The sequence below is a fragment of the Struthio camelus genome, chromosome 4, assembly GCF_040807025.1.
Source record: "Struthio camelus isolate bStrCam1 chromosome 4, bStrCam1.hap1, whole genome shotgun sequence".
NCBI classification, from domain to species: Eukaryota; Metazoa; Chordata; class Aves; order Struthioniformes; family Struthionidae; genus Struthio; species Struthio camelus.
In genome coordinates this window covers 84,066,696-84,084,094 of record NC_090945.1, presented here as the reverse complement: position 1 = coordinate 84,084,094, position 17,399 = coordinate 84,066,696, and the positions used below count along the sequence as shown (strand labels likewise).

The window sequence follows — 17,399 nt, the reverse complement described above, 5'->3', positions numbered from 1 at the left end:
ACGGGCTCGGGGACGGGGCAGCCCGAGGCGCCCCGTGGCGCTGGGCCGGGGTCCCCCGGGTCCCGTCCCCCCCCGTCGGGGCGGTCTCACCTGCTGTCGCCGCCGCGGCCGCCGGCTCCGCCGCGGCTCCGCGCCCCTATATGTAGCCCGGGGCTGGACGGCGCTGGCGCCGCCCCGCGCTCGCCGCCGCCGCCCCCGGGGGCGCGCACCGCCCCCCGCCTCCGCAACCCCCCCCCCCAGGACCCTTGGGTGCCCCCCCGCCGCCCCCTGGGTGCCCCCCGCTGTGTAGCCCCCTCCTCTGCCCCGGGCGACGCTGCCGGGGGTGGGGGGGGGGGGAACAGGCTCAGGTTGCAGATGGGTAAACTGAGGCACGGGGCAGCGGGGCCGTTTGCGGGGGCCACGGGCCACCGCGCAGGGCGAAGGGGCGTCCGCAAGGGGGGCACAACCCCCCCCTCGAGGGTGGGAGAGGACGGGCCCCGGCGGGAGCCCCTACGCAAGGTCCCCCCCGCGGGGTCACCTTCCCCGGGGAGCGGGGTCGGGTCGTTATTCGGCCTGCGGCCGGTATTTCTTGCCGGAGTTAAATGCGGAATAAGGCTGCCAATCCCCACGTCTCCGGGCAGCCCAGAAAGGATTTCGCCGCTCCATCAGCCCCGCGACCGGGGGAGGCTGCGTTTTCATCGGGCACCTCTTCTAACCGCAAAGAAATCAGCAAAAAAGTCAAAACGAACTGTATTAACCTACTTTTTTTTTTGTTGTTTTAATTGTAAACCACAAAAGCGGAGCCCCTCCTGCAGCCCGAGGACTTCTTGTAGGGCTCCTCCTGCGGCCCGGCGCCCTCCCGAGAGAGCTCGGCGGCGCCGGAAGAAAGGTCCCGAGCTCTTCGGGCCGCTGGAGAGGTCCCCTGGTGCGGGGACCGAGGCAAAAAGGTGCTGGGCACGGTGCAGAGCCGCCGCGGCGGGGATTTGTCTCCGCAGCCGCCTTTCGAGCGCGCATCTGCGCCAGCAGAGCCGGGGTCCGGAGCCGGAGCAAGGGGCACGCGGGAGCCTCCAGCCGGACCGATTCGAGACGGGCCGCGAATTTCTATTTCCTCCCCGTTATTCCCGACTTACGCCAAGGCGAGAGAAGGGTCCGGCGGGCGGATCGCCAAAGGACCCTTCGGAGACGGCACCGAGGGCGAGCGGCACCCGCGGCTCCCACCCGCCGTCCTTCCCGGCGGCGGCGGAGCGAGAAGGGATCCGGACGGCCGCCGCCGGCCAGTCTAAAATCTGGCACGCAACACACGGAAGTTTCCTTCAGGGAGCAAAATATCCTTTTTTTTTTTTTTTCCTTCCCTTTTCGCAATTTATTTTTGTTGCTGCGTTCAGGACCATCGCGGTTTCCCAGTCAGCAGCGCGTGGCAGTCTCACCCTGAAGGAGGAAACTTTTGCTTTTTCTTTTTATACAAAAATTAGGATATTTATATATATATATATATACACACACACTCACACACACACACAGAATAAGCTTTTTTTTTTTTTTCCCCTCTCCTTTTTTCTAAAGAGCTGACCGGCAGAAAAATGTGAAACCACTTCCCTGCAGGTTCGGAAAAGCTTGTGCTTGTGGGTATTTTTTTTAAGATGAGATCCAGAATATCTTTTCTTTTTTTTTTTTTTTTTAAAAAAGGCTTTACTCCCTCAAGAAAAAAAAAAAAAGATTTACAAACAAAATAACAGCCTGTATCAACTCTCCAGAAGAGAGATGGTGTGACAATATTAATCCAAACATCACGCTATTTAATTCCCCAATAAAACATTGGAAAAAAAGGAGCCAACAGTATCTGCACTAACACTTTGCTACATATAAAATCTCCAGCTAATATGAAGCTTATGGTACCAACCTCTAAAACAGTTAAGATATATACACATATTTTGGGGGGGTATATTAACAAACAGAATATTACAAAATATTAAAGAAGGCAACTCTTCCGTCATTTGCATTCTTGTTTTTTTTTTGTGTTTTTCACTTGAAGTTGGCGTAGTCCGAGAAGGCGTCGATATATTCCTGCACCACCTTGTAGCAGAATTCGTACTGTTCCTGCGGGGAGCGGAGAGAGCACAGCGTTAGACAGAGGACAATAACAGCGGAGAGATGATTTCGCGCTTCGAGGTCTGCAGCAAGCTGGGGTCGGGCTAAACCCCGGCGGCTGCTTTCCGCTTCACCTCAAAGCCATTTTTCACAAAGCTCTTTGGGTTTCGCGGCTGAAAAAGAGGCGAAGCAGCCCCGTCCCCGCGTTTACGGCGACACCGAGATGACGGGTCGGCTTCGGCGAGCGGGGCGGAAACGGACCCCACCGCGCGGAGCTCCGAGCCGAGGGCTTGCTGCGGCGCAGCTTGGCTTTTGAACATCCCAAACCTGCCTTACGGCCCTCGTTACGGGGCGGTCCAGCCTCCTGCAGACTCAGCAGATGAAAAAAGCACGGTATCCCTTTTCTAACTCTGCTTCCCCTTCCTCTCTGGGCCAGCCGAGGTCTTAATTGGACCCCAAAGGGAAGGACTTCTTTCAAAGTCGCGTCCTTGCAAACCTCTCTCGCAAAACCTCATCTAGCACTGGCTACTCCTTCCCTCCCTGCCAAGGCCGTGCCCTGCTCCGCGACAAGTTTCTGGGACAAGTTTCCAGGCTTGTGAAGCCCACAAACACGTGGCGTGTGGATGAAGAAGTCTCTAAGGAGGCTCCTACAGCTCGTAGGGGAGTGTCAACACTCAACAGGATGGTTGATGCCTTCACAGCCAGCCAAGCTTCACCCCTTCGGAGAGAGGGAATTACAGAGGCTTCCTCATTGGAGGAAGAAATACCTCCCGCCCTGTCTCCATCCCCTACTCTTCCCTGGAGACAATCTTAACCTGAAGAAGTCCTCCCTCAAAACCTGAATGGAAGCGAGTTCAGAGCCCGTTCCCGCTGAGCTCTCCGGAGACGTGCGGGGAGCGTGCGCTGCAGGCAGCGCGCTTACCAGTGTCTGCACCATATGTGGCCTCTGCAGTCTTAAACTCTTCACCGTCTGAAAGACATCGAGAATCCCTTCTGCTTTCACCCTCTCCAGGACAGTGCTCAGCGCGCAGAAGGTTCCTGTTCTTCCTGCTCCAGCACTGGCAAAGAGAAAGCAGAACGTAAAGGGAATCATCCATACTGACCGCACTGGTATCACTCAAGACGCGACCCACAGCGGAAACGCGGAAGGATAGGAGGAGTTGGCTGCCCTGTCCCAGCTTCTCCTAGTTTAGATGTCACTTGTATGTGCTTTGACTTCTTGTAAAACATCTCCGACAGACTCACCACCAGCAGACACACTGTTTTCCTCCTTGCCCTCGCAGACCCTGCCCGAGGCAGACCAAGCAGCCCAGGTTTGCAGGTATTTTTATCTCCAAACACAACACAAGCTGGATAGTCTTAGGCTAATCCCCCAGTTTCTCTCCACCAAATACAGCGTTGAGCAGGAGAACGGAAACCCGCACCTCTGCAGCCTGAAGCCGTTCCTGAACCTCTCCCGTGAGGTTGAGACGTAGGGGCAGGAGGAGGAAAACCTCATACTGCTTCTGCCTCTACTCTTCCTGCTCAGCTCGAGCCTTTCAAGGGATTTTTTAGTCACTCAAGCTCATTTCAGTGTTAGTCCCCTCGCAGCAGCATCCGGCTCCGTTCTGCCAGGGCTTTACCTGCAGTGCACAGTGATCGGGTGGTTGCCAGACTGCTGCTGCTGCTTCTGCACGGCCGCGATGATGTTGATCATCCCTTTGCCATCACTGGGGATCCCAACTTCTGGCCAGCCATGGAAATGAAACTGTCGAATCTGTCGGCTCTTGTTTTCCTGGTGGAAGAACACAGCTTGAGCTCAGTAAGTCCATCGGAGGCCTGGTCCAGACCTAAAAACCTGCTTTCTCAGGGTCTCATGGAAACTGTGTGGTTAGGAAGCACCCATGAAGTGGTTCGGGGAGAGGCTGGAAGCTGCCAGCAAGGCAGGTGGAGATACCTGCCTAGCAGGCACATCCCTGCTGCTGACCATCCTTTCCCAGCCTCTGAACGGCTACTTTTATGCCTTGTGCCAGCAACCTGCATATTTTGATCGTGATGGGGATGAAGATGAGAGAGGCATCAGGAGGATGCACATCTAAGGGGAGAAAGTGCTCGAGAGAACTGCCAAAACCAATGGATTTTCCAAGGGACAGAGCCGAGGGGAGAAATGACCCTAGGTGATGAGCATCTACTACTGAAAAGGAAAGGAAAAGGAGGAACCAGGCCAGTGGGTTAAAACAGATGTCCAAGAGGAATACAGGCAAAGCATCCTTGCGGGGAGGGGTCGTTTGCTTGGTATGTGTCAGAGCAGGACCCAGGGAGCAGGGAGCAGAGAGAGGCTGGTGGCAGGCACAGGAATAAGGCAGTGGTAGGAAGGAGACCGCTGGATGGCAGCAGGACAGAAGAGCTGGAGGACAAGCAACCAGCTTGACCGAAACAGCCCTAAGGGTGAGGGTTAACAGGAGGAAAGGAGGTGAGATTGCAGTACACAGGGGGAGATGGAGGAAAGCACGAGCAGGGCATGAACCCTCCTTTGGGATGACTGGGAGATGATGGAGCTGAAGAGGGCTTGGATGCCCGAGGGAAGGTCCAGGAGCACAGGAATCACAAAGCACCACATGTATTAGCTGGGATGAACGACAGCAAACTCCCGGAGAGCCCAGAGCTCCCCAAAGGGAGAAGGACAGGCTCTTACCCTGGTGTTCGTTACCAGCAGGTCCCGCACTGTGTAGCTCTCACACTCCTCCTCTTTTTTCAGCTCCACGGTGATGTCTCCATAGGACACCGAGCCATCAGAAGGCCAGTACTGGGCACACTTCTCCTGAGAAAGCGTACAAGAGGACACAGGGTGAAGAACTTCGTTTTCCTCCTGGCTTTAGTGGAAGGAGGCTTCTCCTGGAGTTGGCAGCCTCCCAAAGCCACAGGGAATTACAAGGCTTCAGAGAGGAGCTGTGAGGCACCAGCTTGCTGTAGGAGAGGTGCTGCCCTTCCAGCGATGCCACACCAGGTACCACTATTTAGTTTTGGAGCTGCTTTGAGAACTGAGGGTCTAAAGTTGTTTTTTTTTTAACTCCTCTGCTCTGGATCTACAAGCATCTGGATTCTTTGCATTAGAATTAGAGGCTGAAATTCCCTTCCGGTGTGTATTTGCCAGAGGAAGGGTGAAAGAGCCACACAATGTGTGCGGTGCTGGCAGGCTGCAAGGCACTGGCAACAGCACTGGGGCCATCTGGAGACTTAAGAGTTTGTACCGATTTCCTTCACGGGTGCTGAACAGCCTCACTAGCTGCAGGGATGCCTCGGGCGCTTACCTGGCCTCTCTCTTCCAGCTCTGTTAACATAACTATGGAGCAGGATTTCCACTCCCAGATCATCCTCCAGAAGTCCTCTATCGTGTGCTGAAGCGGTCCCTGGCTGGCAATATAGGAGTCCTTCTGGCGATAACCCTGCAATTGCAAACCGCGGTTACCAGCGCGACAGCAGCACCGCGATGCTGGCAGCACCTGAAGGCAGCACTGTGCTGCCTGATGCAAAGCGTGCGTGCGGGCGCTTCGGCCCCAGAAAGCCCAGCGCCTTTGCAGAAAACGCAGGCAAACACACGGAAAGGTGGGAACGACACGTCTCCTGTTCCCCGAGCCCCATGCCCTGTTCCTGCACGCCGGGCGAAGAGGCTGGTGTCTCCAGGCTGCTCATCACGGCTCGTCCGCTCCCTCGGTTAACTGCACACTTGGCTCAACCAGCTGCGTTGGTGGCGACCAGCAAAGGGCAATAATCTCTCTGCTGCCAACAGACACGTCCAGACGCTCTTGGACGCGGCCAAATTAGCGCAGCTGAGTTAATCCTTGGAGCACTGCAACTGTTCATGTGAACTATCTCAGCCTGGGCAGAGAAATCCACCTTGGCTGGACCTGCTCTCACAGAGGGCTCGGCTAAGTCCCTGCATATGGACATCGACACATCAGCCGAGATGCCATAACGCAGCATTTTATCATGGTAAGAACTGTTTCTGAAGAAACGCAGCTACAGTGGGATCATATTCCCTCTATGCCTTACCCATTTGGTAAAGATAGATCTGGGTTTCCAGTGCTCCTACTCCTAAAAGAAGTTGCAAAGGCTGAGTTTTGCAGAAGGGCTAGCAATCGTGCCTAAGCTCTGGAGACTACATCTGCAACTTTTACCGGGATTTTTTGGAAGAAGCGAGCAAAAATATGCCCTGTAGTAAGTCCGGGTGACTCTGGCTGTTCCACAACCCAGAGACGCTCCTGTTCCAAAGAATGAAAACTTCCAATATTCCCCTGTGCCCTCACAGCAAACTATGGCTAAAGATGCTTCGTCATTTGGAGCTTGTCATTTAAGCAAAGTTCAGCAGAGGCAGGAAATTGAATCTTCAACAGAATTGCTTACGTGACATTTAAGCTTTTGGAGCTAGATTTGGAACAACAAGGCTGCCAGGCTGGAGGGCTGCTCAAATTTGTTTTATTTGAAGCTGAAGCAGCCAGCGTGCAGACACACCAACCAGTGGGGACCAGCCAATGCGGTTTCAGGGAGCAGTTAATTTGGGATGTCATGGCTGGGAATACACTGGTTTCACTAGTTCAACCTATTGCACTAATGGTCCTTTTGGAAAAATACCTGCCATTAGGAGAAGAAAACAGGATTTGGGCTAGAGGAGAGCAGGGTTCTTTGTCACTTATTCAGCACCGGCATCACTGCACAAAGATAAATACTCAGAGGAGATGTTCCCCTGAAGTCAACAGGATTACTCACGAGCAGAGGATGCGCAACACACCTCGGAGTGAGGAAAGCACTTAACCTCGCTGCCTCATTTCCTCTGCTCAGCAAGACAGGTATAATAGGATTGACCTGTTTTTTCTCAAGGGTTTTGAGATCCGTGTATGGCTCCGTTACCTAATCTAGGGGATGTTTTCTGACCAAATGAACAGTGCCAGAAAGCAATCAGTTCTCTGGCTACATGTGCCCTTTTCTCCAAAACTTTCATCAAAACTTGAGAGTTGCAGCAATGAGACCAGGATTTAGACGACCAGTTCAGGCTCCAACTTTCCTCTCCTAGGTCTCTTTGGGTTGGAAGACTGGAAGCTCTCAGCAAAACTCCTGTCCGCAAGCTTTGTTTGAGACAAACCAGCAACAGCCATTGACATGAAGCAAAGTCAAGTGGAAAGAGGCTTATGAGACCTAGAGAGGAAGCGTTTCAGGGCTAGACAAATCCTTCTCATAGGAAGCAGTGTGAGGTAAAGAGTTTCCAGTGGAGGAGTATGAAAAGAAGATAAAAAATACTCACATCAATGAAGGAAGCATTTACATAGTCCGTATTCTCTTCACCTCTCTTCACTGGAATGATTACTCGGTTGAACTCATCTAAAACAGAAGCAAATAGATCAGAGTTTTGGGGGACGCTTTCAAAGCACAACTCCTTGCAAACCATGTGCGGTCATCAGTTGGAAAGTCCCCAAGGTGAGAAGCCAGAGAGATATGGGAAGGGGAACCCTGCGTTTACAGCATCAGTCTGGGATGAGGAGACTCAGCTCTGGCTTCTGCCACGGTTCAGGGAGGCCAGGGCAGGTGAGAAGGGGATGTTGAGGGGATGTTGACTCAAGGGGCAAAAACCTGCTCAACCTAGAAGCTATCTTTCCCCTTGAGGCAGAAGGCCTTGGGGAGTATAAACCTGCAAAGAAGAAAGCCATGACAGAAACAGGACAAAACAAAAGCAAGAGCTACAAGAAAGCCCAGGAGTGGTTTTAAGTTTGTTCATGAAAAAGCACCTAACTGGAAAAACCAAAAGGTTGAAAAAGAAAGAGAAAACTGAGGAGAAAAGCCCTCTCACCACACCTACTCTCAACGTTCACCCTAACCTGCTGAGTGTGCTTTTGCCCAGACAGACAAGCAGCCCTTACATGGAATTATCTGAAGCACCCTGTTTTTCTTCATGTTTGCTGGCAAGTTGCCCGTTCTCATCTTGTCGTTCTGAATTTTGATTGAAGTTAGTTTCTGCAGAGGAAGGAACAAAAGAAGTAACAGCTTCCACAGTCATCAAAAGCAAGCTGAGCGAACCCACGGAAAAGTCCTACAGCAATGGGAGAGCTCGTGACGGTGACGGGACCTAGGAATCTGTGCAAAACCTGCTGTTCAGGACAGACTTTGATGCAACATTCATTAGGTTTTCTTTTCAGAAGGGCACAGAACCAGCTTCCCTTCAGCATACGCACCTTGAACTCTTCCTCCAGCCCGTTACTGCTGGTCCCTGGCACTTTGTTGTAGATTTTCTGGAGGTGGATTTCTAATGAAGTCACTTCCAGCTCTGTGTCACCATAGAGATAGTGCTCCAGAAGTGCTTGGTATATAAACACATACTGCATCTGGAAGAGGGGCAGGGAGAAACCATCAGCTTTTGCTCCATGCTCCACTCCACTTACTATCCGTATCACAGTATGGGCGCACACGTGGGCTGCAAACCCACAGCCCATGCACGTAACACAAGCGGTCACTGAGCACACAGCACGTGTGTAAGACCCCAGTGCTCTCCAGGAAAGCGGGCAACAACGTTTCTGCCCTTCCAAAGGGACTGAGACCTTATTTGCTACATGGTCTGGGAGACCTGGAGGAACTTCACACAGAGCTGAAGGGGAAACCAGTGATTAAAAAGAGCGTGTGAAGGTCTGCCGAGTGTGGGGGACTGACTGCGCCACGAAATACAAAGCTACTGCGAGCAAAGTCTAAACAAAGCCAAACTTACATCTGTCTGTACCATCTGGCAGCGCTGAGCCCGGATCCGGCTCACGAAGCCGTAAACATCCACCTTCCTCTCGGCATGCATCATGTCCAGCATGGCATCGATGACTATAAAAGTGCCTGTGCGTCCTACCCCAGCGCTGAAACGTCAGAGGGAACAAGCAGTCAGTGTGAGCAGCGTTGGAGTTCGGTCTCTTCCGGTGCTGCTGGGAGCGAGCCAGGCACTGCAACACAACCCAGGCCAGGGAACGCAGCACTTCCCAGCAAACAGTAACATCTATTTTGGAGAAGAGAGAGGCTTCTCAGCCTCTTTTTTAACCCCTTGGGTTTTGCAAAGAGATGCATATAATTCTGTGTTCCAGCAACTATCTTGATCCAAGTGCATGAAGGCACAGAGCTGGGGTAACTCCACGCAAAACCTAAGCCAATGATGGCCTGTTCCTGCCAGCTGCCCCCTGCTCCTTCCAGCCACCCTCCTTCACATGAAGGTGAGCCCATAGCAAAAGCCTTTTTTCTGTGCTGGTAACTCAACTGCTAAGGAGAGATGAAGAAATAAGAAAGATGAGGCTAGTAGATGCTACTGAAAGACAAAGCTCTGTTGCCAATTGCCTTCTGAGAAGGAAGCTGGAAAGCTGGGACTTGGGAGGTCCCAGACATGGTTACCATCTCTGCCATTAGCTCAGGGACTTTCTTTTACTCAAGCACAAATAGAGCGAAAGCAACGCAGGGCACCTCCTAGTATCTGACAAAGAAGTGACAATCCTTTAGATTCAAGTTCGGGGAGTTGACTTGAGAGAGTCCCATTGACAGCGCAGGCTACAGCGAGCGGGAAAAACTTCTGCGTGATGCTGCACAAGAAGGACTTAGCGAGTGTCCTTGGGTCAAACCGTTCCGCAGCCTGCAATACTGGCTACGGTGCTTTGCGGCAGAAGGCAGGGCACGCGGGGTCTGCGGCGAGCCTGGCGGATGAAAGGGGCTGCGAGGCGGTCAGCCTTGCCGTCATCAGGGCTCGTGAGCAAAACACGAGAACACAGATCAGTGCTCTGCTGCTGAGCGAGCCCGAGCGCGTCACGGTGCTGCGACTCAGCTTCTGCAGAAGCGCGAGATGCAAACGCAGCGAGCTACACACAGCTGCTAGACAAGCGACACTGTCAAAGGCCTCCCGCGGTTCCCCAGGCCTACTGCGCTGTCTGAAACTCACTCCACAAGAGTTCAAAGGCTCCAGTCCCATCTCCCGTGCAAGCTGTGAGCTGAGCAGGGGCTTGCTGTAACAACGGTTGGTGCCCTCTTGCGCCCGGCCCAGCAGAGAGCCAAGCGGGCTGTCACCAGTGCACAGCAGTGGCTTTAAGCTTAGCTCACTCTGAACTGAGCTAAGCCAAATGAAAACTGCCTTGACTCCAAGTCCACACGAGCTGTAACACCATCGCATCCCTGATTCCAGCTTCATTCAGAGGAATTTGGGTGTTAGAGAGAAGATGCTTTCCCTGCAACGCAGGAGAGGCAGAGAGGGCTAGCCGCCCCCGGGACTTACCTGCAGTGCACCACTATTGCTCCTGCATATTGGGGGTTACATGTCTTCACCTTCTTCAAGAACTTCAGCATCCCAATAGGGGTGAAGGGGACCCCGAAGTCAGGCCAGCTGGTGAAGTGGAACTGAGTCACCAGGCGCTGCGGCTTCTTGTTTGTGACGTCCCCTACCTGGAAAGCAGCCGTGTATCCCGATTAACGACAGAAACTTAGATTCATCTCCTTTCCCCTAAACCCAGAGACGGGAGGGAGCTACAGCCCCAAAACTGAACTCTAAGGCTTAAGCAACACTAATGTCCACGGCCTAGCAGTGTGTGGACCGGGACTCGGGGACCACATTAAGCTCTAAAAACATGACATTTTAACTGCTCGGTACCATATCTTGCATCCTGTGGATGCTGCCAAACACCAGAGAAGTGCCCTGCTCGTACTGAGCGTATGGCAACCTCTGTGACAAGAGCAGCAGCTTATGAAGTGTGCCTGCATGGAGGTTAACTGGGCTAGGCTAACTTCTGCTCGCTGAGCCCGTGTCTTTTAGAGCTCCTAGAGAAAGGGACAAGATGGGCCTCCCTGTTCTCCTCTGGGACTAACTGCTGTCCTGTTCCCTGCGCCCAACAAGGTGGCTGATGAGAGAGGGGCCAAGCCCAGCCTCGGCTGCTGCGGGTCCACCCAGAGGACTCCAATCTGGCAGGAGCTCCTGTAGTTCATCCCCGACGTGCCCTCGGAAGTCGCTCGGTTCACACAGAAGCCTTCACTCATTCATTTCCTCGAGGCGCATTTCTCACACCTCTGCTGATCGCAGCTTTGTGTGAAAGGGAGGAGAGTAAACAACCTCCGCGCACAGATGTGAAAGCAAAGTGCGAGGTTCAGGAGATCCCGGCTCAACGTCTAGTTCGGTTCTCAATCGAGGCGCCCGGTCTCCTACGCGTCAGCTCTTTGTTGCCTGCCTCACAGCGCATTAGGAAAATAAACAGAGTGACTAAAACATCCAGAGTCTCGGAGGAGGAAAAATGTAGCGACAGATGGGGAAGTAATTAAAACCAAGGCAGACGGCACTTGATTTTGTCTCAGCTCATGAGATAAATCTGCCTTATTGCTCAGCCCAGGGAGCCAGGCACTACGTGGCTACGGGTGAGTACCCACGTCCCTTGCGGGCAGGTGCCCACCCCATTTCCACTACGGCACTGGTAAGAGCAAGCCCTGCAGTATTACGGGACTGAATTTCAGACCTGCTATAAATCAGCTTTGTTGCTTTCAAGACAGTGATGTCAGGTGTTTAAGCTAAGTCAAATCTTAAATAGCTCTGGTGAAAATGGAGACATGGATGCTGTGGTCACTGATCCAAACGCTGCAGGGGGCAGCGGCTCTCCCTGAACTTCTTTATATGTAAGGAACTGTATTTCCTTGATGGCCTCCTTACTTCTTTTGCCCTCCACATGCACTTCTGAAGAGCCACCAAGAGCATCCTAGGGCAACGTGAAAGTTAGGGGACCCTGGCAGGGCCTCCGGGATGCAAAATGTGAGATCGAAGGCTTGGGACAGGAGACGGGGACCACAGTACCTGCTGAATGCAGAATTTCCGCACTGTGTAATCAACCAAGACGGTCACATCTTCCACAGACACCCGGATGTTTCCGTATGTCCAGCAGCCCTGATCTGGCCAGTACTGAGCACACTTACACTAGGGAGAAAGAAAACCACACAGGTGAGGCCTAGCATCTCGAAAGTCCCAGCTGAAGCTTGTCCCAGGTGGCTGGGACGTGGCCTCCCAGCCAGCCACGGTGCCCTGGGAAGCCCAGCTCCCGGCACACCATGTCTACAGTTGGGAAACTCGATGTTGAGAGAGCGGAAACGTGGCACAGTTAAATGCACCGTGCAAAATGCCCAGATGGAGCCAACCGGAGCTACAAAAGCAACTTGCTGCACAGACTAAAATGCACCCGTTGAAGTTCTGGCTCCCTCCTGTCGCTGCTAAAGCCAAGGAAAATTGGGCTAAAAGCTCTGCTGGAAACAGGTCAGGCCTGCCCTGCGCTCGGGGTTTGTGTCTGTCGCATGCGCTGGGCTCCTAGGAACTTTGCACAAATGTATACATACGTTACACACTGAGATCTATAATTAGGAGGTTACTAGGGCCTCACCAAATTACCTTAGAACATAAGACCTATTTTCCAGTCTTGCTTTCGCAAGCAAGACCGGTGCTGGGTGTATTTGGGCCCAACCTCTGCCTCCATGCAAACTACGCCCAGGTAGAAACCTGCCCCGAAAGCGTTTCGCCACCTACCTCCTTCCTCTCTTTCAGGTTGGTCACCATGACAATTGTGGCTGTGTTTTGCTCCCAAATCATTCTCCAGAAATCATTCACTGTTTCTTCTTTTGGTCCTAAACGGCAGGCAAACAGATGTGGGCTTTAGGAGAAGACATCAACCAGGCAAGTGCTGGTAAGATATCAAGTGCTGGGTCTAAAACCCACCCGGACGGCAGCGGGAGAAATACCGTGCTGTCAACGATGCAACAATTTTTTTGCCAACAGGTGTCAGCACAGGACGCGTTTTGGTATCTGGGAATGTCGGCTATCCCAAAGAACAGCCCTATCACACAATAGCAGGGTTTTTAAAGGGACTGGATATATTTTATGATCAGGAATTCCATTTTTAGCACCAGAAGGGGAAATCAGACAAACAGAGCATGGAAACGAGCTTGCCCAAGGTCAACCAGGGAAACTGCGGCAGTCACAAATAGCACTCTCAAGTCCAGCCCCCAAGTCCTGTGCTTTAACCGCAAGATCCTATTTAAACACGGCACAGGAATAGTTATTTACTGCCTGCCAGACAAGGAGCTGACTCAACCTAACCGTTCCCTGCCAAGCCTGAGCCTGAGGGCGAGCCAGAAGAAAAACCCCAACGAAAGCTTTACCCCAGCCGGGTATTGGTGGAGGACGAGATCCAGCCTTCGGCCTCCAACAAGAGCTAGGGAAAGGGGAAGGCGATTTCCAGGCGTGTGAACTGTCGGTGGCCCAGCAGGGTTGTTGCAGCAGCCGATGATCGGCAACACCTTAGCAACACCCTCCACCGCTGCCCGTGCAAGTTGGAAGAGCAAAGCATCTCCTGCGCTCCTATCAGCCCCTATTTCCGGCATGAACCTCCTGCCACTCGACACAGTGATTTTGGAGGCCCAGGTTGACAGTCAGGCTCCCAGCACATGGAAACCAAGAGCACCGGAGGGCTACAGATGGCGTTTGCAAGCCCGTGTTCCTTGGCTCGCGCTCCGTAACAGCGGATTTCTCCACTTTATTACGGATATTTAATTAAGCGACTACCTGGCAGTACTTTCAGAGAGCACCACCACCACCTGCAGCCGCGATTCGGGCTGGAAAGGCAATGTGGTGGGGCATGGGCTGATGCGCTGGCGAGCCCAGGGAAGAGACCCTCGGACAGCCTCCAGCCACCAGCATTTCAGAGACAGGAGGTTGTCTTCCTTCGCCAACGCATCCAGCGCTGCTCTTTGATGGGAATACAGGAAAAGCCACATTGGGAACAACCCAGGGACCAGACAAGCCTCCTTGCATTTTGACCCGGCGACAGCGGCAAGACCACGAGGACCACTCGCATGACGCAGAGCAACTAGAAAACCGGAGAGCTCACCTTGTGCAGCAATGAACTTGTTTTTCTCTTGGTACCCCTACACAAAACAGAAGGAAGGAAAATGAAGGATGAGTATTTCTCTGAGACAAGAGTCATGAAGCGTTGCTACATCATTAATAAACTGAGATGTTGCCCGCTCGGACGCTCGCCGCGGTGCAGAGGACCGGCTGCAGGCTCTGCAGGGGGGAACAGCGCTGAGAGCGTGGCAAAATTAATGGAAAATCCCTGAGCGCAGACACCTTCCCCTGGAGCAAGGCGGCCCGCGCTCGTCTGCTCTGGGAACGGGCACAGAGCACTAACGAGGCGGTATCCGCTCACCCCGCCGCTGGGATCAGACACGGCACCCGCAGCATCACGTGAAAATCAGCGCTCATCTCAGGGAAATAAGGGTTGCTGAACTCCCAGGAGTTTCTTTTATTTCCTAATGGCAAAATATATATATTGCTGAAGTAAGTAAAAAGCTCTTTGGGGTCTCGCTTCTCCTCCTGTGCCTCTCTCTCTCTCTCTCTCTCAACGTCTACTTTTTCATGTTACCTTTCCCACTGTGATTCCCGCTGGAGCTGTATTACCACCTACAGCCCGTCCCCACCATCATTTGCAGTTCTGCCCGGCTAGGTGTTGTGTGCACGCAGGGTAAAACCCCAGAATGAGTTATCTGCTGCTTATTATCTCTGATTTACTCATGGGGCAGAGGCAGAGCGATGTTTAGGGAAATGCCCAAAGCCATACAGTGAGCCTGTGCAGAAGGATCTCCCCAGCCCCAGGCCAGCGCTGTACCCACCCTCTCTGCCTCATAGGCAAATCTGTCTCCTGAGGAACAGCATGCTCATTAATAAAAACCAGGATTTTGTATCAATATGAGGACTAGAAAGTCAAGTTTAAATGAAATAAAAGGGAGAAGTCAAGCTACATCCTTTCTCCTTAAGAAATCAAATTCACTTGCAAAAGGCGTGCTCCTTACTGCATTCGTAAGTGGCAAAACTCCTGCTGACTGCTAAGAGCAGAGGCGGCCAAGGTTGCTCTGCTCCTAAGGACGTTTTAGCTAGGTTGCTTGATTTCTTTTTCACGCCCTTCATACCCCATCTGTGGAAGTTGGGAACTTCCAACGATTAATCAGCCACACCATTAATCAGTCATTAATCAGAAGTCTTCTACTCATCCAGGACGGGCTACCAAATCCCTTCTAAACCTGCAGGCTTGGCTTTGCAACACCGCAAGGAGCCTAAGTGCATTTTCGTTATTTTAGAAGTGGGAAAAAAGGGAGGTGTGAAGAGATGTGACCGTGGCAAAGCAGCTGAGCAATGGCAGAGCTACAAACAGAATTTATTAGCCCTGGCTCTCAGCCTCTTACTCGAATCGCCGGGCCACGTTCATTGGGGGTCAGGAAGCAGAGCGGGAAACAGTGAGCTCCACCGCAGCTATATAAATGCTACCAGATAAGAAAAAAGCATAGTCTACTCCTCCAGAGAAGCTAGGGAGACATTAACAAAGAAAGTTGTTTCTGTACGATCCTTTTCCAGACAAAAGTCACACCCCGTAAAAGCCACACACGCAGAGCGAGCCAGGCTTCTGGTGAAACCAGCCACGGTGGCACGAGGCCCACCAGCTGGGGATTTGCCCATCAAAGCACCCGAGAGCTTACGTTAATGAAGGAGGCGTTAATGTAGTCAGAATCGGGAACCCCCTCCACGGGCGTCAGATGAACCCTGGAATGATCGTCTGGAGGAAAAGGAAAATTAGGCATTAAAAAACAAAACCCGTGAAACGCGGCATACCAAGAGAGCCACATACTGTTTTGGGTTCCCAGGCTTGGTAGATCCCCAAAGATCGGCTTCGCCGCACCCGTAAAGGACTTTATGCCCCCAAACTCTTCCGGGCTTAAGTCCAGCGAAGCGCTAAACCTCACACAGCGAAGCTTTTCAGCCGCAGAGCGCCTACATTTGAGGAACTCCGAGTCGGCAGTGCGAAGCCTCCGAGCCCCCAGCTCCGCAAATATCCTGCGGAGGAGCCGTACGCGGCTCAGCAAGAGCTGCCGGCTTGGGCATTTTTGCTCGGCTCAATTTTCCGTGCGCTCGCCTCCGCGTAGCCGCAGCAGAGCCCGGCTCCGGCTCGCAGCCGAGCGCCGTTTGCCCTCGCCTTCCCTAGACTCCCCTTTCCTACGCTTTAAACGGAGCAGCCGGCTTTGCCCGTGCTCGTACCTAGCGGCTGAGAAGCCAAAAGTGCCCCTGGGGCCGTGGGCAGCGACGCGAGGAGCTCGGAGCCGTCTCGCCGGGCTGCAGGGAGCACTTTCTAGCACGTATTCGAAGCTAGAGCACACGCGGGTCCCCGGCCGGCGTGCAAAACCACACCGCCGTTGCTTTAATCCTGATTTCCTGCTACTCAGTCACCACTCGAGGGGGTCTCCCGGGCTTTTGTCCCCGGGTCCCTCCTCGCCCCGCGGGGCGGGAAGGCAGCAGCGCCCCGCGCTCCCCCTCGCCCCGGCCGCGCCGAGCGGCCCGACGCGCGGCGACCTACAGGGCAAGATGTTCACGTAGCGGTTCTTCTCTTTGTTCTCCTCCTTGGAAGCCGCTTCGCACGTGGCCTGGATGGGACACGCTGGGAGAGCCTGAAACGGCAGGAAAAAAAAAGGAGATTTGCCATCCGATTCCCCCTTCCCGGGGCCGGTCGCGCTACCGCGGTAAAAACGAGCTGACGGGTGCTCCCGCGCGGAGGAGACGAGCGGTAGGGGAGCGCCCGGGCTGCGGCGCGAGGTGCGTCGCCCGCCCCGCTCGGCCGCGCCGCCTCTTGTCCCGCTGAGCTCTAGGTGACATTGAAGTCTGAGCCCTAGCACGGAGCGCAAATCCCCTCCGGACATGATATACGGACCGCCAGGACCCACGGACGCAAGGTGGCAGCAAAACCTCCGACGCCTTCCGGGCGTCTGCAGACGCAACCTTGGCAGCGCAGACGTTCAAAACGAGAGTAGATCTTCTTTAACGAATTGGGCCAAACGGGGAAGCCAGGCAGCTCAGCAGCTCTGGCGGAGCGCGCTGGGGTGCTCAGCCTGGTTGTTTAACTTTGTCCCCCGCCCCGGCGCTTTTCACAGCGTCGCATACTCTCGCCTTGCCAAGATGCAACTGCCTCAGGCTCAACGTCACGAGAGGCTGCAGCTTGGCAAGAGCAGGAGGAGCCTTTGCACGCTTCAGAAGAGACGATCTGCTACTGTGGGATCAGCGCTGCATTACTGCCAAAAATGATCAGCGCTGAAGGCCTAACCGTTGTCTTATAAATCGCCATCCTTCAGTTTCAGGGTTAACAGCTCATTGAGATAAGTGGGGTCATTTATATCTCCCTGCCAGAGCTCTTGGTTTGGCTGTTTGTGGGTTTCAAACAACTACACCATATTGCTTTACGTTTACTTCGGCATTTACTTCAGCACGCTGCCTGGCGCCAGCCAGA

At 53.5% G+C, this 17,399-nt stretch overlaps 1 protein-coding gene across 16 annotated transcripts in view; it reads right to left on the bottom strand.

The window, feature by feature from the left end:
* Positions 1–717: 717 nt before the first annotated feature.
* The window catches only part of PTPRA (protein tyrosine phosphatase receptor type A), a 130,054-nt gene continuing 113,372 nt past the window's right edge, over positions 718–17,399 (bottom strand). For all 16 annotated transcript variants that reach the window (XM_068943770.1, XM_068943779.1, XM_068943769.1 and 13 more), the window contains 15 exons: positions 16,476–16,566; positions 15,604–15,680; positions 13,962–13,998; positions 12,602–12,699; positions 11,882–12,001; positions 10,325–10,491; positions 8,798–8,933; positions 8,271–8,420; positions 7,959–8,052; positions 7,346–7,422; positions 5,358–5,492; positions 4,742–4,867; positions 3,690–3,841; positions 2,990–3,125; positions 718–2,076 (listed from right to left, as the gene is read on the bottom strand). In XM_068943770.1, the coding sequence (XP_068799871.1) occupies positions 2,002–2,076; positions 2,990–3,125; positions 3,690–3,841; positions 4,742–4,867; positions 5,358–5,492; positions 7,346–7,422; positions 7,959–8,052; positions 8,271–8,420; positions 8,798–8,933; positions 10,325–10,491; positions 11,882–12,001; positions 12,602–12,699; positions 13,962–13,998; positions 15,604–15,680; positions 16,476–16,566 (1,671 nt within the window). In that variant the 3' untranslated portion in view covers positions 718–2,001. The remainder of the gene's footprint in view (positions 2,077–2,989; positions 3,126–3,689; positions 3,842–4,741; positions 4,868–5,357; positions 5,493–7,345; positions 7,423–7,958; positions 8,053–8,270; positions 8,421–8,797; positions 8,934–10,324; positions 10,492–11,881; positions 12,002–12,601; positions 12,700–13,961; positions 13,999–15,603; positions 15,681–16,475; positions 16,567–17,399) is intronic.